Source organism: Natrix helvetica, assembly GCF_964273705.1.
Source record: "Natrix helvetica genome assembly, chromosome: 2".
In the NCBI taxonomy this organism is placed as follows: Eukaryota; Metazoa; Chordata; class Lepidosauria; order Squamata; family Natricidae; genus Natrix; species Natrix helvetica.
This window is the reverse complement of record NC_138552.1, coordinates 240,164,700-240,192,588: the sequence shown is the minus strand read 5'-3', so window position 1 is coordinate 240,192,588 and position 27,889 is coordinate 240,164,700. Positions and strand designations below refer to the sequence as shown.

General features: G+C 36.3%; 1 protein-coding gene across 3 annotated transcripts in view; it reads right to left on the bottom strand.

Moving 5' to 3' along the window:
* Window positions 1-393: 393 nt before the first annotated feature.
* The window catches only part of SUSD4 (sushi domain containing 4), an 85,403-nt gene continuing 57,907 nt past the window's right edge, over window positions 394-27,889 (bottom strand). The window contains exons 5-9 of one of the 3 annotated variants that reach the window (XM_081945305.1): window positions 23,427-23,615; window positions 9,880-10,071; window positions 8,826-8,970; window positions 5,918-6,300; window positions 394-2,292 (exon numbers count right to left, since the gene is read on the bottom strand). In XM_081945305.1, coding sequence (XP_081801431.1) covers window positions 2,264-2,292; window positions 5,918-6,300; window positions 8,826-8,970; window positions 9,880-10,071; window positions 23,427-23,615 — 938 coding nt within the window. In that variant the 3' untranslated portion in view covers window positions 394-2,263. The remainder of the gene's footprint in view (window positions 2,293-5,917; window positions 6,301-8,825; window positions 8,971-9,879; window positions 10,072-23,426; window positions 23,616-27,889) is intronic. The other 2 variants (XM_081945306.1, XM_081945307.1) reach the window with 2 other exon arrangements.

The following is a 27,889-nucleotide window of genomic DNA, read 5'->3' as shown; positions in this document are numbered from 1 at the left end:
ATGAGCCATTACTCTGAAATTTTATATCCGTCATTGTCATCTACATATCCTGGCCTGTTGTGTTCTTTGTTATTTTACACTGTGGATCCTTCAGAAAAAAATGTTATCTACTGAGGGTTTTATTCCCCCAGAAATCTTAGACTGCCGATTTTATTAACTTTTGCAAGGTATTAGTAAAAATTATGAATTTCAATAACCAGGAATGATTATTTGAAAGCAAATTTAAAAGGCACTAACAATTTATTTCTGTTTTGTCTAAAATAATCTTGTATATAGTTTATTGGTTTATTGCTTGAAGGATTGCAAATGTTAGAGAAACATTTTCCAATACTATAGCTTGAAGAATTGAGACTGTTAGCATTATAAAATGTTTATTCCATACCCTTCTTGTCATGGTTGTTGTTAAATCAAAATAGCCCTAACAGTAAGATTCAAATGTACATAAAATGCATATCGCGTGTTATTTTTAATGTTATTCTAGAATGAAAGAAAATTTATCAACAAGAGAAGCAAGCTCCCCCCGCCCTCCCCAAAAAATTATGTAGTTTGTTACAGAATAAATAAGGGAGGTAAAAACAAAATCAACATAATTTGTGTGGCTTCAAAAATCTCTTTTTTATCAATTTGACATTTACTGAATCCAACAGTAAATTTACTCTGAAAATAGATTTGAGTTTCGGTCTAAATATCTAGATTTGGAATCAGGAAGTCCATGTTCAATGGCTGAAATGACCATTTGACTTGGTAGAGAAGACATTCCTCTATCTTTCTTTCTAACCAAAAACAAAGTGGGTAGTGGAGGAATAAATTTTAGATGGGATGATGGCACAAAAATTGACCAAACTTCTGAGGATCCCATGATACTAAAAGCTGCTTTTTAACCCCCAAATGTGTGCTTAATGTTGTCACATCCTAAATGTGGCTTAAATTTCAGCTGTATGAATACTTTTAGCTGCTTTCTCACAACAGAAGCTTCTCTTTGTTCTGATTGTCTATTCAGCAGTACTGTAAGGCTGAAACATATAATGTCTATAGGCAACCTTATATAAAAAAGCAATCTTTTCAAGACTGTATTCTTCTTAAGCATTTTATTTAATTTACCCACATCTTTAAATGAAATGAAGTGAAGTTACTTTCAGCTATAATTACTGTATTGATAGCTCATTCTTTTAAAAATTCAGTCATATCTTTATCCTATAGCAATGCTATTCTTTACACAATCCAAATGACTATACAGTAGAAAAATATATAATGAAAATTTATATATACAAAAGTTACCTGTATATGCAATCATTTCCTGATCAGTGTCACCCAACTAATAGCATTTTCTTCTGTTATATTCAGTCCTAAAGCACTCAAACAGTTCACACTCAACTTGATTTTCTTTTTCTTTCATGAGAATAACCATTCTATGACTCTTAGATGCTACTAAACACATACACCTTACTACATATCCCAACATTTTTTTTTGAATAAAAATATTTTGTATTTTTATATGTTCCCATGTTCAATGAAGTATTTTAATGCTTCCTTTCCCCAGGTCCCCAAACGCAATATTTCATCATTTGCCTGCGACATATCATGTTCTTTACAGTATCATCTAAAGTACTTTTATTTAATTTCAATATAATCTTCAGGTTCCTTCCAGTGAGTTTCTGCCCCCAATGATTAAGCTTTTAATTGAGTCCAAGTGTTTTATTTGCTTGCAGTAAAAGTTTCCACCTTGAATTTCATGAAAAAATTTAGAAGTGACCCTCTTTGATTTTTATTTCAACCATTTATTTTCCCCTCAATAAATTAAATTTGTAAATTATGGTCCATCATAAATATGAAGCAGCTTTGATTAAACAGAATTTACATTATATGAAATATTTCTATTATGTCTTGCACTTGTACCTTTGTCTATTCTTCATTGGTGTTTTAAAACATCTGTTAAAACTTCCTGCGATGCAGATACACTTGTCACTATTCCACAAATGTGTAATTCTCCTGTAATGTTTAGTCTCATCAAATCCTCAGGATTCATTTTGTAAAGCTGCTGTTGAATAGCTGATGCTCTCAACCCCAAAGTTGATTTAAAATATGCGCACAAAATCTGATGACATTATAATGAGGAAGATTTATAAAAACAGAAAATATCCTTGCCTCCATCTGTAATCAGTCTTTATATAGAGATTCATATAGATAATATAGATATGTATGTATACATATGTGAATGATTTATTCCCCTGCCCCAACAAGATATGAGAAATATTTGTGCAGATTAAGGGTCTTCATCCATCAATGGAATTTCTAGAAAATAAAAGAAAGAATTAATGGGCTTTAATTGTGAACTGTCATATGGAATATCCTGCAATTTTATTGTGTTTACAACATATCAGCAATGAGTCTGCCAGTTCTTAAGATAATTCAGTTATGCAGGAATTCAGACAATCTTTTGTATTTATTCTCTGCTACCTGTATAATCAGAATCAGTGACTTCATAGAATCCGTTCAATTTATACAAGGCACTTTATGGCTGTGCGATGAAGCAGTTTTCTGGCTAATGCGTCTTATGGCGGATGAATTCTCATATAGCTTAAATTTGGCATACAGATAGTCTGCATTTAGTGACCACAATTCAGTCATTAAGAAAAAAGGCTTGACTGTGCTTATGATCTTATTTCAGTTTTTTGTGTTTCAGACATTCAAAGGTCATAAATTTGAAGACTGATTATAAAGCTACTTTTTTGTCACTGTCAAAATAAGAATGGTCATTATACAGGGCAGTCACTAACCATGGACCACATATATTTCAGATGAATTTGGGTCATTTGAATCATTATGTCACTATACTGCCCACTTAATTTTGTTGCATTCTGCTTTGTTCTACAACGTGAGGGATTTCAAGATTAAAATGTGTCAGGGCTTTTAGATTAATTCAGTGTCGCTAGGGAAATTTGATATGTCGCTGCTCAGATTTGTCTGAAAAATAATAAAGGCTGAATACAAATAAGCAAATAAACAAAGGAGAATATAAGCAAATAAACCATAATTTCAGGAACCGAATGATGTGTGCTATTCTCTTCATATACCTGTTTCAACTGAAAGTGTGAATGATTAACTAAAGATTTTCAAGATTTGCTTCCCAAAACTTTCAGACTATTCTGGGAATGGCTGGAGAAGTTCGATTTAGAAGAACAGAATATTATGGAGAACACTCAATTCCTGGAATGGTGGGTTTTGCATAATTTCACTGCTTCACTTATAATAAATTACAAACATTAATTTTGTACTTTTCTAATATTGTAGAAGATGCTGTTAAGACTACAGGACAATTATATTCAGCATATTAGCCCACTGAAATGCACATACTGGTATTAAGAAAATCCATACTTGGCAAAAGAACATGATTTTTATAGGATCTTGAAATATTAATTGGATAACTTGAATGTTATAATAAAAAAAATAATTTGGGTGTAACTAAAATATCAGCATGATTTTTTTTCCAGCCTGCTCCACTTTAAACAAATTTAAGTTATAAAACCAAGTACCAGAATTGTCTTTAGTCACCTAAATCCAATAGAAGAGAATATATGTACCTCAGGGTTGAACTATGGATTGATCACTTCCCCCTTGAGGATATCTATGGAATTTAGATTAGGTGCATGGTGCTCCCTGAGCTTAATTGTTTTCTGGCAGATGTTTCATTGCCCAACTAAGTAACATCATGAGTGCTGGGTTTTTGCCTTGAGGTTTTCTGTGGTGTGCAATTATTAGTTAATCAGTGGAACAACTTGCCCCCAGACGTTATGGATGCTCCAACGCTGGCAGTTTTTAAGGAGAGACTGGACAACCATTTGCCTAAAATGGTGTAAGGTTTCCTGCATGAGCAGGGGTTGGACTAAAAGACCTCCAAGGTCCCTTCCAATTCTGTTATTCTGTGGTTTAATCTGAGGCATGCTTCCATGATCATTAGCCACATCATTTTTCACCCACTTTCTTGGGCTATTTTGTATCCTAGCAGTGATATAGTTGTGATTCATTACTAGTTGGGTAATGAAACGTCTGCAAAAAACCAACCAGGTTTGGAGAGCCCTAAGGCCTTCACCTAAATTCCATAGACATCCTCAAGGGGGAAGTGATATAGGTGCTGCAGCCCTGGCTTTCCCTGTAAATTTTCTCATGTAACCCCAAAATGACCCTGAGTATCTTAGAAGGGTAAAATGCTCACCCACTATACCTCTTATTGCACCCATTTTTTATAAAAATGCAGCCCTTTTCTGGAAAATAATTTATCTGACTGTTTACCAAGAATCTGAAAAGTTTGAAAGTTTGAAACTTTTGAAAGTTTTAAATTCTATCCTGACTTGGGACAAAATTGGACATTCCATTTTGTTATGAGTGTTCCAATATCCCTTAATGGGATTTAAAAACACTCTCCAAGAAACTGAGACTTAAAGACAATATTAATTAATAAGAGAGCAGATATAGATTCCATCTCATCATGGAGAAAATCTATGTGATTGTTCAGAACCAACCACAACTTGATCAAGTTCTTTAAAAAAATCAGAACGACTGTACAATAAGTATAGTATTGTACAATAGGGAGTTGGACTTGGATACCTCCAAGGTCCCTTCCAACTCTTGTTATTGATAGCATGTAACTAATAATCAATCAATTGGTTCCATCTCTATTGGCATTGGCTGTAGATAATTGAGGGACAGACACAAGTGGGGAGAGATTAAACATGGGCTTTATAGTATGTTCACTGAGAGTCCTTTGTGCACAGAGAAAATAGATTGCTACATTTCAGAAAGTTAAATTTATCATTGTTTTAAATTTCTTGTTACATGAAAATTAAAGATTATGGACTGTAACAAAAATTAACCAGCAACCTACTTGAAAAAAAAAAAACCCAGCAAACACAAACACAAAATATACAGTAAGGCTGAGTATTCCTATATTATGCAGCCACAATGTTGCTTTGGATAGTGAGACAGGTGGCATATAAATTTAATAAATGTTTAGCTTTAATACTGAATTGTTTTTTGCGTTTTGGAGTTTATTGAGTTTTCAAAAACTCAACACTAAAAATGTTACTCTTTTCATTTTGTCAAAATATAGAATTTTTTATTCTGACTTCAGAATTTTTCAAAAATTTGTGGCACTCACAAGATATCCTCAAAACTTCAAATATGTACCTGACCAAAAAAGATTGGAGGTTTTGGAATATGGGTGGCAGCCCTGAAGCTCCAACAGTAAAGATGGCTTCTAGGACTGACAGGGGGTGTTACTTGGAACCCTGGCATTGGGCTCATGATATAGCTATCATGGCTATATAGCTTCATATTCTACACTTAGATAACTATTTAAGTTCCCTAATTATTTACTGATTCTATAAGTAACTGTCTATGAAAATTAGCTAAACAGAGTCTCCAACAAATATTCTCTGTCACAACAAAAACATTAACAACAATAAATTTGGTTGACATAGTATTGATTATGAACAATAATACTCTCTTTGCTTGCCCTGATTTTTTGAAATGAATCAGAACTGCACCTTATAACAGAAAATAAATATTAATAAAAGTATTTCAGGAACACAATCAGACATTCAGACTCTGAATGGCATAATTAACTGGTGTCCTCCAAATAACATTGATGATGAAGCATACCCACCAACCATCAGTTCATTTCCTGCCAATAAAGGACAGATATGTGCTTGCTGGATCAGCAGTGAAAATTTGGCTTGTAAAGAAGCCTCTGCTAGGAAAAAAAATGTGGGTGGGGAGGAGAGAGAGAGAAGCTAGAACAAAGAGACAGACCACGGATCTGAGGATAGTTTGCTTCTCTCAAGCACAATCTCATAGCTTTTCCATATGGAAAAAACTGATGTTAAAATAATCCTACATAAGGTTCAACATTCAAAATTACCATCAGCAATATCAATGCTTGGGCTGGTTGATGCTACTTCTTCAGTGGTGCTGTTGATAACGTCAGTTCTGTCTGAGACAGGATGAGCTCCCATCTGACATGCAGAAGATGTGTATAAACTCTGGAGAAGTTCTGAAGAGCCTGAAATGCTGTCACACGTGTCAAATTCAGCTGGCAACCTGTTCAAATCATCTGGTTCAGGATAAGCTGGAGGATTCTGATCATCGGCTTGAAAAACATATCCCTGGCCTGCAGGGGGCGCACATCCTGATGCCAACTCATTTATGCCACTACTCACAGCTTCATCATAAGAAGGAAGCATGACAGGAACACCATCCACCACCACAAAGTCTGGGCCATTGTTGCAGTTCTCTTGAGTATCTCTAGATCAGGGAGAAGAGACAACATGTGTATAAAAATGATGTTGAGAATGGCTAAACATCCTTTGCCAGAAACAGTTCTTCAAGAACAAAATTTTAAGTCATTTGAAATGCAGTTATTATTGGATAGGGCCCAATGTTTAAGCCTGCAAAGGTCTTTCTAACTCTTGAGTTTATCTATCTTCCAAAATGTTAGCAATCCCCCCCCCCCAGCTTGATGTCATCTGCAAATCTGATGAGTTATAATTTTAGCACCTTGTTTAGATCGTTTATGAAGATATTGAACTGGCCCCAACACAGAACCCCGAGGTATCCCACTGCAAGCTTCCCTTCATGTAAATGTAGTTCCAATAAGGACTATACCCTGGGTATAGTTGATCAGCCAATTGCAAATCCATCTGGTGGGTGGTGGTACTACCTATCACACATATTATCAAGATAGAAAAATATAAGGAGTAGTAGGCTGTCATCTGCTTGTTAAATGCTTTAGGGAAGCCCAAGAATACTATACCCATAACATTGTGATGGTCCACTAATTTAGACACTTTATCAAAGATGGATATAGGTTTTGCTTTGCATGAACTGTTTTTAACAAACGTATGTTCCTTTCCTGTTCACCTTGTTCATTTCTAAGGTGCCCACAAACCCTCCACTTGATTATTGATTATCTTTTCCATGATGTCAGGCTGATTGGCCTCATTTCTTGGATCCATTCTGGGATTTGCAACCCCAATGCCACTAGAGGGGTCTTTCTTAGGGAATATGCTATACATTTGAAAAACCAAAAAGGATTTGGCGTAAAAAATGAAATGATGTAGTCAGTGAAGTTTTTTAAAAACTAGACACTGAAGCTTCCCAGACATCTGTTTGCATTTGCCAGCAGAATGCTTTACCCACTAAAACATTTCATGCTTGTATGGGTCTCCCTCCTTGTTGAACAAGGAAAAGCTATATTTACCTTTGAAAGAGTTTGTGGGTTCCTAGAAATGAACAAGATAATTCCAATTCACTTATTACTGTATATAGTAAGTGTAGAACTTTGCTTTTGCAGTCAATGAAAACAGTCTGTTCTCCATTGTAGAAAATTCTTTCAGTGTCTGTTTCACATGCACCCCCCACCCCACATCAAAGAGAACTAAATGAATAGCTAAGTAACTGATCAAAGTAGGTGGGCTTGATAGGGGAAATACAAGCTGTACATTAAACAGTGAAAAGTTAGAACAGGTAGATGAGTTTTTGTCAGACTATGTTCATAGACTGGAATAGACATGGCATAGCAACAGGTCAGCCAATGGGGACAGTTTGGATAGACATGGTAACAGGTCAGCCAATGGAGACTGTTTGGATCAGTGGTGGGTTTGTACCAGTTTTACTACCGGTTCACTTGTGTGTGCACACGATGCTTCTGCACATGCACAAAAGTGTCCCGGTGGGTGGCCAGAGCCTCCCACCGCTGCCACTACTTGTTCGGCCAAACCAGGAGCAACCCACCTCTGGTTTGGATAGACATGGTAACAGATCAGCCAATAGGGATTGTTTGGATAGACAAGATAATAGGTCAGCCAATGGGGACTGTTTGGAAACTGAAACATAGTATTTGATGTTTGTAAGTCTGGACGTAGCTTAGACTTGCTGAACTGTATATGAGAGTTAATTTGGCCTCTGTAACTTGTCCATCCTCTGTACAATATTAGCCTCTGTATTTCTCTACTCTGTAATGGCTTGCTTCTATGAATATTGTTTCTGTGTCCTTGATATTGTATGCTGAATTCTGCTGTTTGCATTGTATATAAAGAAGTTTCTTATATATAATTGAATCCTCCTGAAGTTCATTTACTTGTGTGCTTGCTGGATGTGCTGCTGCAAAACACAAACTGTGACAGTTTTGTATCTTGCTGGAATGTTTATTAAAGATGAGGAGATGAATATAATAATTTTAAACATACAAAATCTGGTATTAAAATAGAGGTTAATATTCAGTGTTTATTACAGAGAATAGGTGTTTGCTTAAAGAAATGAAAATTTTCTATATAAAGAATTTGCTTCTGTCCACTTTTGTTATATGAAAATAAATGTTTTCTAGGTTAAGAGAAATGAAAAAACAAACTAATAAAAGGAGGAAGACATTACTTAGAATTGTATAAAATGAAGTATAGTCAAAAGTAAATATTTACTGGATACAAAAGTGAATGATTAATACAGAATGAAATAAATATATTTATATGATTTGGGAATATAGAATGAAGTTTTAATTATAAAACAAATTTATGAAGAAAGAGTGAAAGGATTGAGAGGAAGTGGGAAGGCCAAATAAATAATAATTGGACGCAATTGATGAGAACATTTTACCTGTCTCTGAAAAGTGCAAGATTCCTACTTTAATAGGATACATTGATCATACTGTTTTCAGAAAACAGAGCAGGTTATTACAGTTATATAAGTTAATTGTAGTACAAATCAGTTGCAAATAAAATTCCTAACAATCATCAACTGCTTTGTACACCAGCAAAAATTAAACCAATACTAACCTTGGAAGGAAATGTGCCTTAAATTTGGTTTGGAACATTCTGGCAAGAATAACTAACAGAAGCATTAGAAGAACACTAGTAGCAGTGAATGCTACAATCTTCCATGTTCGTAAAAGAGTTTCCTGGTTATTTGGCCAGGCTTGTTCTGTGAAACAAAGAGTAATAGGAAACACTAGATAATAATTGCCTTTTATTGTACACAAGGAGAATCAGAACCAGAACTACAAACTAAGCTACAGAGCTACAAACACAACAAATATGATTGCTCACATTTATTTATGCTTTTATAAAATTATTTTCAATCTAATAAATTATCACACGTGAAAGCAATGATATCTGCAGATCAAAACAGAAAAATGATGGCCATGGTCCTGGGCGCTACACATTATTGATATATCTATTTATTTATTTATTTATTTATTTATTTATTTATTTATTTATTTATTTATTCTTCACATTTCTAGACCGCCCCCTCTCCCAAAAAGGACTCGGGGCGGTGTACTTTACTATTGACATTAGTAAAGGTAAAGGCTCCCCTCACATATATGTGCTAGTTGTTCCCGACTCCAGGGGGCGGTGCTCATCTCCCTTTCAAAGCCGAAGAGCCAGCGCTATCCGAAGACATCTCCGTGGTCATGTGGCCGGCATGACTAAACGCCGAAGGTGCACAGAATGCTGTTACTTTCCCACCAAAGTGGTCCCTATTTTTCTACTTGCATTTTACATGCTTTCAAACTGCTAGGTTGGCAGAAGCTGGGACAAGTGACAGGAGCTCACTCTCTTACGCGGCACTAGGGATTCAAACCGCTGAACTGCCTGCCTTTCTGATTGACAAGCTCAGTGTCTTAGCCACTGAGCCACTGCGTATTGACATTGCACACATACAAAAAGGAGCAGGGTTTGGATTGGGACACCTCCTGTGGATACTTCTGTTTTGAAAGCAAGATAAATGCTACAAGTAATAAAGTATTGTGGAGGCAGTTTCAATTCAAACATACTTTTATTTGAAAAATTAACGTTTAAACATTTAATATCCAGATTCCTTTGTTCTTACCTGTTTTGATACAGTATACTTGATATGATGGAAACCATTTTCCATACTGGCAGGTGATATATTTGTAATCATTACTGAGAGTGTAGCCAGGATCACAATAGAACTCAACCACAGTTCCATGGTTGTAGTGTTCACAAGGCCGTGGATGGCAGATATAATCTCCATGAGTCACCATAGGAGGTAGCGGACAAACTTGGACATAAATAAAATATTTTTTTTAAATGTGAGTTAATTATAGTAATGGCATCAACAGAAATAAGAATGTAACAATATTTCTATATAATGACACCTGAGTCAAAACATAAACATATCCATAATTTTATGCCACAGGTACCTATGTATTACACAACAACAGATTAGTTTCTGCGCAATTGCAGGTGCAATGCTATGAATAAAAAAGAATGAAACAATTACTGTTGCCGAAAACACTGTTGGGCAAACATTAATGTCAAGTTTGATTAAAAATAACAAAAATAAACTTTACACAAATTATATTCCCAGTATTATGCCTCCATTTCATTCTTACAATTTTATAAAGTAACTTTAAGCATGCTTCATATTTAGTCAATGAAATATATGCTAGAATCTACAACTAACTGACAGTGTAACATTTCAGTAGGAGCATAAAGATTGGGAAAAAACCATCACTTTTATTGCAATAAACATTCCTGCACTAACTAAAGCAAGCAACTTAATTTAATTTAAAAATTCTTAATACAAGATATATCAAAAGTTAATTAATACAAATTCTTAAACAACCCTAAATTTCTATTTAGAAAACTACATAATGAATGTGATCTACCCAAATATCCAAATTTCTCTGAAGTCAATGAAATTGTAGTGCCTGGTGTATTTGCTCAAATCTAAGATATGAAATAGACTTTGGTGAAAAGGCAGGAATATTGATTTCTATTAGTGCTTTGTTACTAGTATAACATGAAGGAAATAATCATCAATATTTACATATTAACACAACTCCATTCCAGTTTCCCCAGTCCAATGTTCTGCTATTTTCAATATTCCCAGATAGCACAATCACAAATTGCCACCAGTAACTGGCAAAACCTTGTATTTTTTGTGGATCTACACTGAAACTTCAGAAACTACACTAGCTACACTACCTTTAGAATGAAACCAAGAGTTATTCACACTAAGTGTATGCAAGATTGTAAAAATTGTTGAAGTAGCAATAGCATTTATATACTGCTTCACGGTGCTTTACAAACTTCTCTACAAAGTTTACAAAGTCAGCCTATTGCCCCCAATGATCTGGGTCCTCATTTTATTGATCTCAAAAGAATGGAAGGCTGAGTCAACCTTGAGCCAGTGAGAATCAAACTGCCGAACTGCTGGCAATCGGCAATCAGCAGAATTAGCCTGTAATGCTGCATTCTAACCACTGCACCACCATTGCTCATATATAACTCTTAGCTGTTTTTTTTACTAAATTATGTCAGGATCTAACAAAAAGGTTCTTTACAGCATAAATAGTTTTCAGTATCTGCACTGTTATTATTTTGTGGTGAATGTCTGCTTGGAGAGTAGAATCCATAGTCAACAATGGGTAGAACAAATTGGTAACATCAGGTTTGAAGCAGTTTCAAATTTTGATGTCACATTCATTCTCAGTAGAATTGCACTGATTATTATCTTTGTGGCCTATGCATCAACAGTGGTGAATAGTGATGACAAAAAACCAACAACCTCTTTTTACATTGAATGATACAGCATTATAAATGAAGGCCATAAAGAGGACTCTTCATGTTGGCAGGTGATCTAAATGCACAGATTGGTAAATTGCAGCTTGGTTGGGAAAATGTCTAGAAGCATGAATGATAATTGGTACAATTAAACTCACTATTCATTTGCAACAACCTATTTGGGGACAGGTCTGATCATTAATTAACTTGGTAGTCATAAGCACTAAATGCTGCTTCTATGATCAATTATTTCCTAATAGGAAGGTACTTTAAGACAGCTGCTAATGATGCCAGGGTATTGAGAGGTGCTAAGTACAGCAATGTCTAACCATTACCTGGTTCAATGCAAGATCAAATTGAAATCTCTGCTCTGCCACACAGTTTCAGTTGAACTTACTGATCTCAATAATGTCAGAAGCCACAGATCTGACACTGCAACATGAGCATTGTGTCTGTGTAGAGAAGCAGTGATTTGAAGTTGGAAACGCCATCAATGTGGCAATAAGAATTATCTGCCCTTGCACACAGAAAAGATCTAGCAAATTGGACAACAAATTATCCATTGATACAAGAGATAATAGCCAAGCTTGCAAATCCAACTATTGCAAAAATGCTGACAAAACAATTGCTCAAGAAGCTTAAAAGAAGACCTTTCAAGAGGGGGTAGCTGTAGAGGTTGGTACCACATATGGGTACAGTGACCAAAGATCACTCCTTGTTGTGGCTTGAAGGCTGCCAGCAGAGCTACCAACAGAGTCAGACAAGGAGGAGGTTGAGAGAGAGCCTGGGCAAGCTTTGGAGTCTTTGGAAGGCTCTGGTGAGGAAGCAGAATCAGAGGCAGAGCAGGGGTCTTCTGTCTACCCCCAGGTGGAGAGACGGCTGTCTTCAGGGCCTGAGCTGAGTTAGGGGGGGAGAACAGATGAGCCCTTCCTAGATGCACATATGTGAGGAGAGGAGAGCAACGGAAGGCAAAAAGCCTAGCCAGCCCCTTCCTGACTGGGAAATAAATAGTAGGAGTTTGGAAGTGGCCTGTTGTCACAGACAACCATTCATTTTCCAGTGTACATAAATCAAGTCAGATTCCTTTGCTCTATATTTGAGGTGCCAACTGAGTCTCCCTGCTGGAAAATAACAGGGAGTGAAGTTGCCTCAGATGGTGTGAACAGGGACTGTTTCAGCATGGCTTAATCATTGAAAGGACTTTTTTATTTTGAGTTCTCAGACTATTCTTGCTGGTTCCAGAAGGAGAAAAGACTTGCATTTGTGACTAGTTACTTTTGGTTTTGTTTATCCGACTTGAACAAAGACTGTGGGATTGTTTTACTTGTGAGTAAGCGGTTTCTCATTGCTTGCAAAGGCTGGGTCAGAACACTTCTCCCAATCTTGAAAGCACTGTCAGGCAAGCAGATGCCTAGCCTAGGCATCAGTAGTGTTCCAGGATGAGTGGCTAAAAGACTAGCCAAGGTGCTACAAAACTGGAAATAACCCTTTGACTTGCTTTTAAATTGTGAGGTACTAGCTGCATTAGATCAAACCGAGAATCTAGATGCATTCTCAGATACTGTTATGTGAAACTGTACTAAACAAAACAAAACAGAGATTACTATCAAAAATGGAAAACATGGAGAAGCTGCAAGGTTTGATCAAAACAAGGAAGGCCTGTAGTGATTACATTCATAGACTATTGAGGCAGAAACGCCGTCAAGGAGGTGGATGTGAACATGTCACTTCAAAACCAACACTCCAAACTTACAATACAATAGTAGAGTTGGAAGGGACCTTGGAGGTCTTCTAGTCCAACCCCCTGCCTAGGCAGGAAACCTTATACTGTTTCAGACAAATAGCTATCCAACATCTTCTTAAAGACTTCCAATGTTTGGGCATTCACAACTTCTGGGGGCAAGCTGTTCCACTGATTAATTGTTCTAACTGTCAGGAAATTTCTCCTCAGTTCTAAGTTGCTTCTCTCCTTGATTAGTTTCCATCCATTGCTTCTTGTTCTACCCTCAGGTGCCTTGGAGAATAGTTTGACTCCCTCTTCTTTGTGACAACCCCTGAGATATTGGAACACTGCTATCATGTCTCCCCTAGTCCTTCTTTCTCTTAAGCTAAACATACCCAGTTCCTGCAACTTGAGGAAAAATGAAACACTCAATATTCCATTATGCTTTATGGCCACAACATTTTTTAATATCTTGAATGTGTGTGAATTATACAATGGAGAAGAAAAATAATCATACATTTTAGACATGAAGGCCAAATTAATCTCTGTTTAGAAATTAAGCAAGTTCTGTTGCCTATTATACCTGCCACTTCCATCGTATGATGAAAGCAAATTCAAATGGCTGTCGTTTAAAGAAAATGAATGGAAACGTAACAAATCTATACTGAATTTCTGTTACTTGAATCTATTTCCATAGGCTAACTTGCAAAAACAAATTATTCAACTGCCAGATGTCAAATCTCCAGTTTTAGGTTTGTTAAAACTCCAGGTTCCTTCCCTTCTGAGGAAGGAGCAATCTTGTCCCTTGTTCTCCCCATAGGCTGCTATGTTTATTTCATGGCTCTTTTACACAGTAAAGATCTACTGCATCAATATAAATAATGCATGCACCAATTCACAACAGTATATTTTCCCTAGAAATCACAATTCAGTAATTTCTCCCCTTCTACTTACTCACATAAATAATGCATTTCAAAAGTAATTCCACTCCTCCCCCTGAAAGAGTACAGACACTAAATGAATCTTCAAAAAGAGTTGATTGTAATATGCAACACTCTCCTATATACTTTAAAGCGGTGGTTCTCAACCTGTGGGTTGGGACCCCTTTGGGGGTCGAACAACCCTTTCACAGGGGTCGCCTAAGACCATCGGAAAACACATATTTTCAAAAAAATACGGAAAACATAAAATAATTTTATGGTTGGGTCATCACAACATGAGGAACTGTATTAAAGGGTCGCGGCATTAGGAAGGTTGAGACCCACTGCTTTAAAGCATGGCTTTCTTTGCATTTTTACTGGTTAAGGTTTTATAAATTATAATACTGTATATACTGTAAAATTAGAACATATAATTCACACAGAAAGCTTTTCCAGCAGGAATCAACTTAAGGAATACTAGAAGTTTCATCAGGAAGTCAGCAGAAGGTCTTAAACACTTTCCTTGTTTGGCTTAAAATAACACTGTTAAATAGGAAATAATTATTGGTATTGATCAAACAGATCTTTTTCAATAAGCAAACTCCAGAAATTAGCTATAGATGATAAATGGAAATTTTATCACTCTGGCAATGGTCATTTCTCCTCCTTTATTCTTACACATATTTTTTTCTGCTGGTTGCAGAAATCTAACATAAGTAACTGTTAAGTCTTCCCAATGCTTTGATTTAACAGCAAGCAAAATGAAAAGATTTCCTGTTATAGAGATTAATTGCTCTAAAAAGAAACGTTTAAGCCCAAGTAATGCCATCTCTAGACATCCATAAATACCCAATACATTAGGGTACATGATTATTAGGCCCCCAAAAGCAATATTAAGAAAGGAAGAGAGAGGAGGAGCTGATGACATGATATGCAATCTTGGAGCTCCAAGATCACAGTTGGTACTTTTGCCACTGGACGGTCCTTTTGGACCTAAACTGTCCCGAAGAGACGGTGACAGGGAAGCGTACGTCCTGCTGATCTCAGGGACACCGCAAAGTCCCTGATTGATCCAGGAGAATCTCTTTTTGCCGGTGACAGAAGCGCTACTGAAGTTGGGATAGCTCTGGAATGGGAGGAAAATGTAAAGAGAAAGTGTGTCCATCTGGTGAGGAAATCTTATTTTTATAAAAGAGACTACCCCCCAAAAAATTAAAGCTAAATTAAATTTGAAAACAGAAGACAACAAGTGGTGAAATGAAGCTACATTAGACAATGTGTTATCCTTTTTAAAAAAGTTTCTTTTATGGATGGAACTTTTGCAAATGTTTCCTATTGTTTAAATTGAATAATTTGTTTTTCTTCTTTTACTTTTTATATTCTTTTTGTTTATACCTATAGATTAAAATCTTTTTCCTTATTTTTATAACGCTGGATTGGATGGGTTGGGTTGTTTTTTTTTGCTCCATTTAAGAATTTTGTTTTCTTTAAGCCTGGAATATAAAGAAGATATAAAAGGAATACAAAGAGGGAATAAAGAGGAAAAAGAAGTTACACTGCTACTTGGGGGCTGGAGGCTTGGAAATATTGTCTTTTCTTTTTTCTCTTTGATTATTTGATGGCCCAAAAAATGCCTGAAAACCAGCCTGAAAATGACCTGAAAACTGGTCTAGGCTTTGGCCATTTTTCAGCATTCCGGTGCCAGTGAAGACCAGCTGGCCAGCATGCTGGAAACCAGCAGAGCAGCTGCCAATGGTGCGCATGTCCACAGAGAGGGCTCTGCGTGCCACCTCTGGCCATAGGTTCGCCATCACTGGTATAGTACATTGTACAATGCTTTAACAAAGAAATTAAATATAATGTTTTCTGGCCAAAGAATTATATTCAATCTATCATAGGAAATATAAATGCCCCACGCATAAAAATAATTAACATCTGGAATAAGATTATTATCCACTGTGAATAATGGAAATTGAAACAGAAACAAAATAAGACAATGTAAAGTCATTATCATAATGCAAAACCCACATACAAGTTTTTGTATTATACCCTTTGGAGATTATGAGTTAGCTTTAAAATATATATTTTTTTAAATGCTATGTTGCTTTTGGACAGAATAGCTGAATTTACAAATCATATTAGACTATGATTAGATATTTGATGTTTCAGCATGTTGTTGGAAACCCCTAGATTATTTTATCAAGTTGTATGAACTAGTTCATTACATGAAACCAATTCATTACATTACAGACTAGAAATTTCTTTGTTTGAACTTACAATAGCAAGTTGTATGAACGTAGCAATTTGTTTTGTTAAGCCAGGTTTATGGGTTAAAATATTTACATATCTTTTGATACAAAATTTTGTCAAGTGTATAAAGATAAGGGAATTTTATTGGGGTATTTAACCAGGTTTAGATTACAGTTATAACAAAATTAGGTAAAGTTCATACCTAATGTACTAATTATAATAAAATCTCATTGATTGATGTTAATACAAAGATATTAACAGCAGTGTCAGCAAATAGATTACAGCAAATAATATTGTTTGTTAGCCAGAATAATCAAGCAGTGTTTTCTAGGCAAGCAGAAAAAAATCACTAGATTAGTTGTAGCTAGAGTAAAATAAAGTGTATTAATAAATAAATATACTAGTCAAAGGCAGACTATTGTCAGGACAATGATAAAGTTCACCCTGTTGACTTCTATTACTTCGGTGGAGATATTGAAAAAACCTTAAATTCAAAATAGACTTCCAGGACCTCAAAAGTTTAACTGCAACAAAGAATTGTCTTTCGTAAATTTCAGGGAAACACAAAAAGAAAAATTCTTCTCATTTTTGCTAGTCCTATTTGGTTGCATTTTTACTAAATTCACTTGTTAGCAAATATAGTAATTTTCCCTGGAGGCTATTCAATACTATACTTAAGTCTCATTTTTTCCCCCTAGAGAAGCATCTAAGACAGCAATGGCGAACCTTTTTTGGCTCGTGTGCCATAAGTGGGGTGAGCGCAGGGGGGGGTCGTGTGCAGGCATGCCGCACTCATAATGCAATGTGTGACCCCCCAGTGTGCATGTGCGCACTACAGGTGTGACCCCCCCCCATTTTTGCATGCTTTTTTCGCCCTCCCCAGGCTCTAGAGGCTTTATAGGAGCATGGGGAAGGCGAAAACAGCATCCCCCGGCCCCCCAGAAGCCTTCCGGAGGCTTCAGGGACCTTCAAGAGCTTCCCTGAAGCCTCCGGAGCAATCAAAACGACCCTCCGAGCAAGGGCCGGTTTTTTGCACTCCGGAGGCTTTAGGGAAGCTCACGAAGCCTCTGGAGGGGGGAGGCTCTTTTTGCCCTCCCCAGGCTCCTATAAAGCCTCTGGAGCCTGGGGAGGGTCAAAAATGGCCTTTAAAAAGGGTGAACTCAGCTGGCCAGCGCACGCATGCGCGCTGGCAGCTGACAGGGCAGCGCCTCGCATGCGCGCTGGCAGCTGACAGGGCAGCGCCTCGCATGCCCTGACAAATGGCTCTGCATGCCACCTGTGGCATGCGAGCCATAGGTTCGCCATCACTGATCTAGGAGATATTACATGAACATTCTCTGCCTGGAATTTAAACTAAGCAGATGGCAATGACATTCCCCAACAGTTCAGTAAAATGACAGTTTGCATTGGTTTGAAAGGCAGAAGATAATCTCTTTATTTTATGAATGTCAGAACAACACAGAAGACTTTGAATTTATGTGCCTTTTCCTTTCTTGAAGATTACAAGCTTTAAATGAGTATAAAAACTACAAATAAAATATTACATTCTCCTCAGATTCACATTAGAAACATCATTACAAAGCACTATAAAATTTATATTTGCATATACTCTGGAAATTACAGGATACCTTTTAATACAATTCTTGTACACTGAATTGTACAAAGGACAAGCAGCATTTTCTGCAACAATTTGACTTTTCATTTTCATTTGACAGCTTATGGTGCCAATCTATTTCATTTTTCAAATACAAATGTACAGAAAATCCTTTAAGAAAAAAAATCTAAAGAAAAAAGAAGCTTTATTTCTTAAAAATGCAGAAGGAAGAATGTTCTAAATAGGAACATTTTATTGGGTTTTTTTCAGATCTTACTTGCCGTTAATCAAGAGTCCAAATTGTCATTTATTCCTTTAAATAGATACTGTACATATGTCTCTGAGAGTTTATAGCAAAGGATCAGCTTCTTTTCTATACTTTTTATTCAAAAAGCATGGGAATAAAGAACGAACATTTTGAAATAAGGCGGAACCTACCTACCACCTAACCTACCTACCTACCTACCTACCTACCTATCCATCCATCCATCCATCTTATATGCTGCGCATCTCAGTAAAGATGGTTTAAAATCATTCAATAAAATGCCATTTAAAATATTAAAATACAGGTTTTAAATTTAAAATTCAGTTTAAATTAAATTGACCAAGGAAGGGAGCATATGTGCAGGTGGAGGAAGTTGGGTGTTATCTAATCCATTAGCAACCTCCAGAGTGTCACACCCCCTTAGGGGCCCCAGGCCAGTTGGCAGAGCCACTTCTTCAAAACCTTTCAGAAGATCAAAAGGGTAGATGTAGATCACCCCTTGGGGTTCACAATATTCCAGAGGATGGGTGCCATGTCAGAAAATGGTCTGTTTTGGATCCCACCAGCCGGAATTTTTTTGGAAGCATTCAGAACCTTCAGCTGATATAGTATGCAGCTACATGGGTTATAAATGGTGCCAGTTATTTGCCACATATAACATTGCTGCTTTGGGAGCTGAATTGGTTGGCAGTGTGTTTCTGAACGCAATTCAATATGCTGGTTGTTACCTTTAAAGTCCTTCATGACTTGAGACTGGATTACCTGAGGGACCATCTTTTCCAGTTATTTCTCCTATCCAATCCAGTCTGGCAATGTCCTGTCTCAAGCCAAGCACAGACACACACAACCAAGAGGCAACTGCAAACTTACTTATAACAATCAACAAAAAGCCAGGTGACAAAACACTTGAAGTAACCAAGTTTCCATCAGTCTAGCAATTTGCATTAATAAAGAGTTCCAAGTCCAGGGACTCAGGCACAAGAGTGGTCAAAGGGTTCCAGAATGCAATGCACAGAAAACTTTGTTGATCACTTGTTAGGGCAAGGTTGGCAAGCAAGGCAAGGCACAGAGAATTGGAGTAATATACGGTTGTTTCCACTATTAATCTTAAGTCAAAGCTCCTCGTAAGTAAAAACATCTTGGTGTTTCTCATTTAAGAAATCAGGACTGGTTCCCTGTTATCATCAGACTCAGATTCCGAAGCCTCCATGACAGGCAGGGTGGCCATGCTCCGGATCCCATAGGTCAAGGAATGATGGCTGCGGAGACCAGGAGATGTGGCTTTTCTGCATAGTGCATGCCTTCTAGAATATTCTCCCTCCTGGGTTTATGATATCCCATCCCTGATGGTCTTTTAGAAGGCTTTGAAGATGTAGCTATGAATGTGCCCAGGCCTGGGGTTCTGAGTGTGGGAAGGACAGTTTTCTGGCTATGTTGAAGCTGACAAATTATAGTATCTCTTGGTTGCTATTTGTGTTTAAGGGTTTTTGTACTATGTTTTAACTATTTTAATTGTTTTTATGATTGTTTGCCACCCAAAGTCACTTGTTTTAGATGGGTGGCTTTACAAATCAAATCAATCAATCAATCAATCAATCAATCAGTAAAGTCAACTTCAAATGGAGCCTGATATCTGCTAGCTTACACTGATGTATTTATGTAATCCAAAGATTATAAAAATTGGAAGGAAACGGAGAGGTCAAATAGGGTAACCTTCTCAGTGCAGAATCTGCTAAAATATTCTGCAGAGATGTATTATCTCATCTCTATTTAAAGATCTGCAATAAAATTCAACATATGGCTGGCTTCATCAAGCAACCTGTCCCACTGGTTGATAGCTCTTGCAATCAGGAAATGTTAACATCTAAACTGGATCAACTTCCCTGCTGTTTCAATTCATCGTTTCACGTCCTGCCTTCTAACCAAAATACTCACTTCCTCCTCTACATGATAATCCTGTGGATATCTGAAGACTGCTATTATATTTCCCTTCAACATTTGCTTCTGCAGAAAAATGTATCAGGTTTGCTGAACCATTCCTCACAGGACAAGATTTCTAATTTTCGGTTCACCTTGTTACCCTTTCTTTGAACTTGCTCCTGTTTGTCAATGTCCTTTTTAGACTGCCATGCCTAGAACTAGAAACAGTATGTCCAATGGGGCTTAACCACAATTTATTAAACTTGTAAGTTTTTTGTAATGCATGCTATCAAAAAGGTTGACCAGTACAGAAACCAGGACAAAGTATATGGCACTCCACAGTACTACTCTTGAAGCTGTGCAAAGCCATTTATGAATATTCTCTGGGTGTAGTCATTCAATTGTGAATGCATTTAACAGTTGCATCTTCTAGTCCAGGGGTGTCCAAACTTGGGAACTTTAAGACTTGTGGACTTCAACTCCCAGAATTCCCCAGCCAGCATGGCTGGCTGGGGAATTCTGGGAGTTGAAGTCCACAAGTCTTAAAGTTCCCAAGTTTGGACACCCCTGTTCTAGTCTATATGTACCATTTTACTAATGAGGGTATCATTAAATAAATAAGAGGAGGAAGGAGAAGAATGAGAAAGCTATGGATGAATAGAGTTGGTGAGATCTTCAAAAAGACAGAGATGAAAAATTTAAACAACAAAAAGCAGCGTATGGAAGTGATCTATGAATGTGGTGGAAGCAAGGATGGTTTGCAGATGACAGAAGATACAAAATGCATAATGAGCAGTGTAGGTATAAACTAGTTAGTTATATTACCTTTTCTTATCTTGTGCCTTCAAATACTTCAGTTTACTATTTCTTATTCTTTTCTGCCCCCTTGCATAACACTGCTCACCCTGAAAATGAATAGCATGATGGATAGATGTATATGTGAATTTCATTTAAAAGCCTGATTAAAATTTAAAGCTATTTCAAGGCAGAAGTGAATTATCTGTATGATCCTCTAAAAAGGGACTATTACACAACTTAAAGAGCAGAATGGAAAGAGGGCTCTGTTATTTTTTATTTATACTAAAGAATTATTTTGAAGGAAAGGGAATCAATCAAAAAATCAAGATACCAAAACGATACACATTCAATGAATACTCATACAAATGATATTATAAACTTGCATCCGAACATCTGACCCAAGAAAATATGTCACAGAATTCACGATTATATCATCACAAATATTATCACTACCCCTACTCTCATGGGTGTTTATCAACTTATGCAAGGGTGCCTAGCCACCTATTCTGTAGGAGGGTAAATGATGAAACGTGTTGTAACACAATTTCCTTTTTTTCTTATGATGACATAACACATTGTGATGACATAATGAAAAGATAGAACTGTAGTTGTGGAGTCATAATGCATGTTTTATAATTTTGGTACTTTTGTGATTAGGAACAAACATTTTTGTCCACCTATTTCTATGGAATTCTGTAACACATTTCAATACAATACAATACAATACAATAGTAGAGTTGGAAGGGACCTTGGAGGTCTTCTAGTCCAACCCCCTGCCTAGGCAGGAAACCCTATACCGTTTCAGACAAATAGCTATCCAACATTTTCTTAAAGACTTCCCAGTGTTGGGGCATTCACAACTTCTGGAGGCAAGCTGTTCCACTGATTAATTGTTCTCACTGTCAGGAAATTTCTCCTTTTAATTTCTTTTAACTTTCTTCCAAAAAGTTACCATGTCTTCTTTCCTCGTGTTCCTTTTCCATTAACCTATTTTCTAATACTTTTTTCTAATACATACTGTGACTTCCTAGTTTCTCTCTACATTATTTGAGTTATTTGCCTTTTTCATCTATTTTTCCCAATATCCATTCCTGACACTAGCATATAATGGTCCACCCATATTAAGAAGAATTAATCATCCTTGTATCCTTTACTAATTCTCTCAGGCTTTTATAATAATTAATTCAATAAATTGTGCTTTTACATTTATATTCTTATTCCTCATGAATACATATGAATAGACTCATATTTGAAACTAATATGCTTTTTCTAAGCAAATACTAACCAAAGAATCACTATTCTAGTTTGTTCTTCGATCTCTGAATGCCCAATCATCATTTCCCCCTACTTTCTTTTTTTAATCCTGCCTATCCATTCATATCATCAAGCAGAATAATCCCCCCCCCTTAATGACACTCATTCAGAACTTTACACAGTGTTTTCCAAAATTCACCTGTGATTCTCATATATCCACAGGTTGGTTACTAGAATCAATCTATGAATTTTTACTTCAATATGTGCCCAATGATAATTGGGATTACATCAATTCATACTTTCTGACAATGATTTTATCCCTTCATTCAATCAAACATAAACGTTAGTTTTCCTGCACCTATTTATCAACTTTATTCCACAAAATCATACTAGTTTCATTGACATATACATATCATGTCCTTCTGCTTTCTTTTAGTTTCACAGACATACAACATCTCTATTTTCCTTTCATTAATCAATTAATTCATGCAATATGCATTTAATTAATGCATACTGTAAGCAAATAGTTTTACACAATATTAAACAACCTATAATTATTTTTAATAATGAATATATGTTACTGTGAAAGTCCGAAATCTGGTGAATGTCGACATTCACCGGTGAATGTCGACAATCACATAGTCGCTTGGTGTATGTCCGAAAATACCCTTATCCTCTCGACACCCTTACCCTAAATCCCCTTACCCTAATACCTCGGCTCCTCGCTTCCTTTGAAGCGTCTTGTATTCGCGGACTTTTTTTTAAAAAAACCTGCGATCCTGCGCGGTTAGAACGAAAAGCAAAAGTAAAGCGTTACGCTGACTCGTTATATATATGTCACCGTGAAAGACCGAAATTGGTATGTGTCGACATTCACCAGATTTCGGACTTTCATGGTGACATATACATACAATAAGTATGCCTGAAATTTTATATTTATTGAATTGAATGCAGTACTTAATTCTAAGCAGACACATATATAATTTGTGTATATAATTTATCTGTAAAACAGATTGTTTATGTACTGAAAAAAATAAATAAAGATGAAGTAAAAAGTTACTAGACCAAGTACAACTATACTGAGACTTTACCAGTATTTGTCTGAACATAGAAGATGTTTTACCTTCCACATCAAGGCAACTAGGTGGACTATCTGACCAGATAAGATTATACATGCACTCAAGGAACTCTGCACCTTCTAGTTTATATCCCGGAAAACACTGAAAATATATCATTGATCCTACTGGGAAGGAAGACTCGAACTGAGATATATTAGTGAAACTATGAGGAAGCAGCAGTGGTCTCAGGCAACCTGCAAATTAAGAAGAAGGAGGTGTCTTATTATGAGGTATTTGTTTTTTAAAATAGCTACTTAGCAATAAATTTAATAAATATATATATTCCTTCATCTGAACAGCAAATTATTACTTCAGCTGACTCGTTCTTGAATTCCCTCGCTCCCACCAAATATGCTAGATCACAACTTCTAATTGTTCAGCATACACTTCATAACAAAAGTACTAAATTCAACATAGAATTATTTTAATGTACAATTTTCTACATTCTTTGTTTTGTTTTTCATTTAGATTTCTGAGGTCTCCCAATCATCAGTGAGCTTGGTGGCCTTAGACATCTAAATTAAAAAAAATAAAACAGAACTTATTTGAAACAATTCTTCCTTTCCTTTGAAACTGTTATGCTAATTTTTTATTTACTGTTATCAGTATTATTAAAATATAGACATAAATAAATGGATTTTAAATCTATTTTAACTAGTTGCAATGGTTCTGATAGTCAATACAGAAACTTTTCAGTTACTCATTATTCTCCAACAGGAAATCTCCAGTGTTATCAAAGTGAAAGTTATGTGAACAGAAGACTTTCCTGGCAGACTGGGTTTATTATTACCTTTCTTTAGATGCTAAATAAAACTACAATAAAATATGCACAGGTACAGTGTAGGTCGTACCTTCCTCAATAGTAGTAACTGTGAGAGGGATCTTGGAGTCCTAGTGGACAACCATTTAAATATGAGCCAGCAGTGTGCAGCAGCTGCCAAAAAAGCCAACACAGTTCTAGGCTGCATCAACAGAGGGATAGAATCAAGATCACGTGAAGTGTTAATACTACTTTATAATGCCTTGGTAAGGCCACACTTGGAATACTGCATTCAGTTTTGGTCGCCATGATGTAGAAAAGATGTGGAGACTCTAGAAAGAGTGCAGAGAAGAGCAACAAAGATGATTAGGGGACTGAACACTAAAACATATGAAGAATGGTTGCAGGAACTAGGTTTGTCTAGTTTAATGAAAACAAGAACTAGGGGAGAAATGATAGCAGTGTTCCAATATCTCAGAGGTTGCCACAAAGAAGAGGGAGTCAAACTATTCTCCAAGGCACCTGAGGGTAGAACAAGAAGCAATGGGTGGAAACTAATCAAGGGGAGAAGCAACTTAGAACTGAGGAGAAATTTCCTGACAGTTAGAACAATTAATCAGTGGAACAGCTTGCCTCCAGAGGTTGTGAATGCCCCAACACTGGAAGTCTTTAAGAAGATGTTGGATAGCCATCTGTCTGAAACGGTATAGGGTTTCCTGCCTAGGCAGGGGGTTGGACTAGAAGACCTCCAAGGTCCCTTCCAACTCTGCTATTTTATTGCATTATTCAAAAATTCATGAAAGCATAGTTCTGAATCAATCTGTAATTGTTTTTATCAACATCTTTTAATATTAAAATAATTTAATAAAAGCTTACTTATAGAACAAATACTCTCACATAGACACCAACAGGTTGCCTAGTTTGAACTTTTAACTTTTTCTTAAAAGGAATTCTCACTGAGGAAATTTCAAAAGGGAGTTTATGAAAAACATCTAAGATGCCAGGTAGCCTTTTCCTGCTATTGTTTTTATAAGTGTTCTTTATTTTGCAAAATAAAGACTAGGAATTAATAACAGTTAACTTTAACTTCTCTCTTAACTTTTCAAGCATTCCAGTTATTGCAGAATTCTCTGGCTGTCCATTTGTCATAGATGAGAATAATAGAAGTTTATTATGCTGCAGCTGTCATACTGGGGGTTCATGGCCCAGATGTGTCATGCAGAGGCCGCGCCCACCCTGGCTCTATAAAGACAAAAAAATGTCACAACACGTCACATGGCGCAATCAAGGGACATTAACCCTCCAGAAATTAGACTGGCCCCCACTCTGACACTTTTTCATATGACCCTAAAGATGTGATTTTGCAGCAAGACTAGGGAACTGAGAGTGGGATGGAGTCCACTAAATGGCTGATTTGAGTGTGTGTTGTTACTGGGGGGAGGGAGAATTATTTATTTATTTATTTATTATTATTTATATTGTGTTTGTATTGTCTGTAAGCTGCTTAAAAGTGCTGTGAGCGAGTAGGCAGCTACATAAATTCTCTACAATAAATAAATAAATTTCCTTAAGACTTGGCTTTGTTCCCAAGGTGGGGGTTAGGTGGCCCTGGAACCTTTAAAAAAAAAATCTGGAATGTTACTTTAATCTGGGCAGTCATGTTGTTTGGGTTGTGTTTTTAACCTATATAATAGATATACTATAAGACAGCATATGAAAATAAATCATTGCTCTCTTTTAATCTCTTTCTCATGGGAATAATGTCAAACTACATAGTTGTATCTTTAAATTAATAAAAGTTGCTGTAGGTTCTCTCTTAATGCCACTTAAAATTCTTTAAGGCCATACAAAAGTTATAGCTTACCACAATTCTACTTGAGCAGAAGCTTTGCATTTAGTAGGAAAATTAGACAAAAGCATTCTAAACTGACTGACTTACAAATGTACAATTTGTTCCTCCTAAAATATATTTATTGAATCAATATTGACTCCTATGGACATAACCATTAATTTTTCTTGGCATCAGGATAGGCATAGCTTATTTCTAGGGTATCTTCCATAGATTCCCAGTGTATAGCCCTGATATTGCCTATGATCTCTCATCCAAATACCAATAATCTCAACAAGATTAGCTGCCTGTTGCTATCTGAGGAAATATTTCCTCTTAGTTACCGACTAAAACTCAGATCTTGGAAATTTGTGGAAAAATATGTCTTAATTCCCATGCTTCTTATGGTTTTGTATTTTATAATGGACGCATTGGGTGGATAATGAGAATGCAGTTTGTAGGGAATCAAAAAAGGCAAGCTACTTTACAGTATCTATTTACAAGACACTCTCATCTAGACTGATATGTTTTTATAGAAATGGCTAGTTTATATAATTATTATGGCTAGTTTATATTATTATGGGGGGAAAAGTTGTGGTTTCATGTTAATGCTTTTTTACAGCAATAGAGGACGTTGGAAGTCAATATTTTTTTTCTTTCCCCAGTTTCTCCTCACTTTTCTCTCCCCCTTTCCTCCCCAGTGTGTTTTCTTATTTACTTTTGTATTTTATCTTAATAAAATGTTAAAATGAAGACTCTCTTATCTAACTTACAGCTTTCTTACATGATGTAGAGAATACAGATATTTACTCTAATTCTAATCTGTTGAAGGATTTTCATATAGTTTCCTATTAGTACAACAAAATGCACTGATAGTTTCCTGCCAAGGGCCATAATTTTATTCTAATGTGAAGAGATAATCCTTCTCGCAAAAGAACAAACTTCTAAATCAGGATTTTACATTGATCATGATAGTGTAGCAATATCAGTCTGGTTGTCCTGATATAGATTTTTTTATAACTCTATCCAGGTAGCCCTCAATTGACGGCAACAATTGAGTCCCAAATTTCCATTGCTAAGCAAGACACTTGTTAAGTGAGTTTTGCCCCATTTTACCACCTTTCTTACCACAATTGTTAAGTGAATCACGGCAGTTGTCAAGTTAGTAATATGGTTGTTAAGTGAATCAGGTTTCCCCATTGACTGCTTGTCAGAAGGTCACAGAACACGATCACATGACCCTGGGGACACTGCAACTATCATAAACACTTGCCAGTTGCCAAGCATCCACATTTTGATCATGTGACCATGGGAAGTGCAATAGTCATGTGAAAATGTCTTTAATCATGTTTTTTCCAATGCTGTTGTAACTTTGAATGGTCACTAAATGAATAGTAGTAAGACAAGGACTATGTGTAATCCTCACTTACCAACCATAATTGAAATCAACTATTCCATCATTAAGCAATGCGGTCAGAAAATGAAATTTCATGTGACCATATCTAACTTAAGACATCAAATCAGGCTGCAGTCATGAAGCAAATCACTTATGGTTGTTAAGCACAATGTCATGTGACTGCAATTTACGATATCCTACCAATTTCTCCATCCCCACTGACTTTGATGATCATAAATCAGCTGTGAAACTTCAAATGGCAATCATGTGACCATAAGATACTATAATCGTTATAACTGACAAAGTACTGAATTGCAATCATAAGACCAGGATATGTTGCAACAGCTGAAAGTTTGAGGCCCAGCAGATCTATTAAAATGGCATCTGTTTCATAAATTGTACTCTAGCAAATGGCTATTTAACATACCCACATTATATACAGTATCAGCAAGAACTATAGCACCACCTATCTTTCAAAACTACA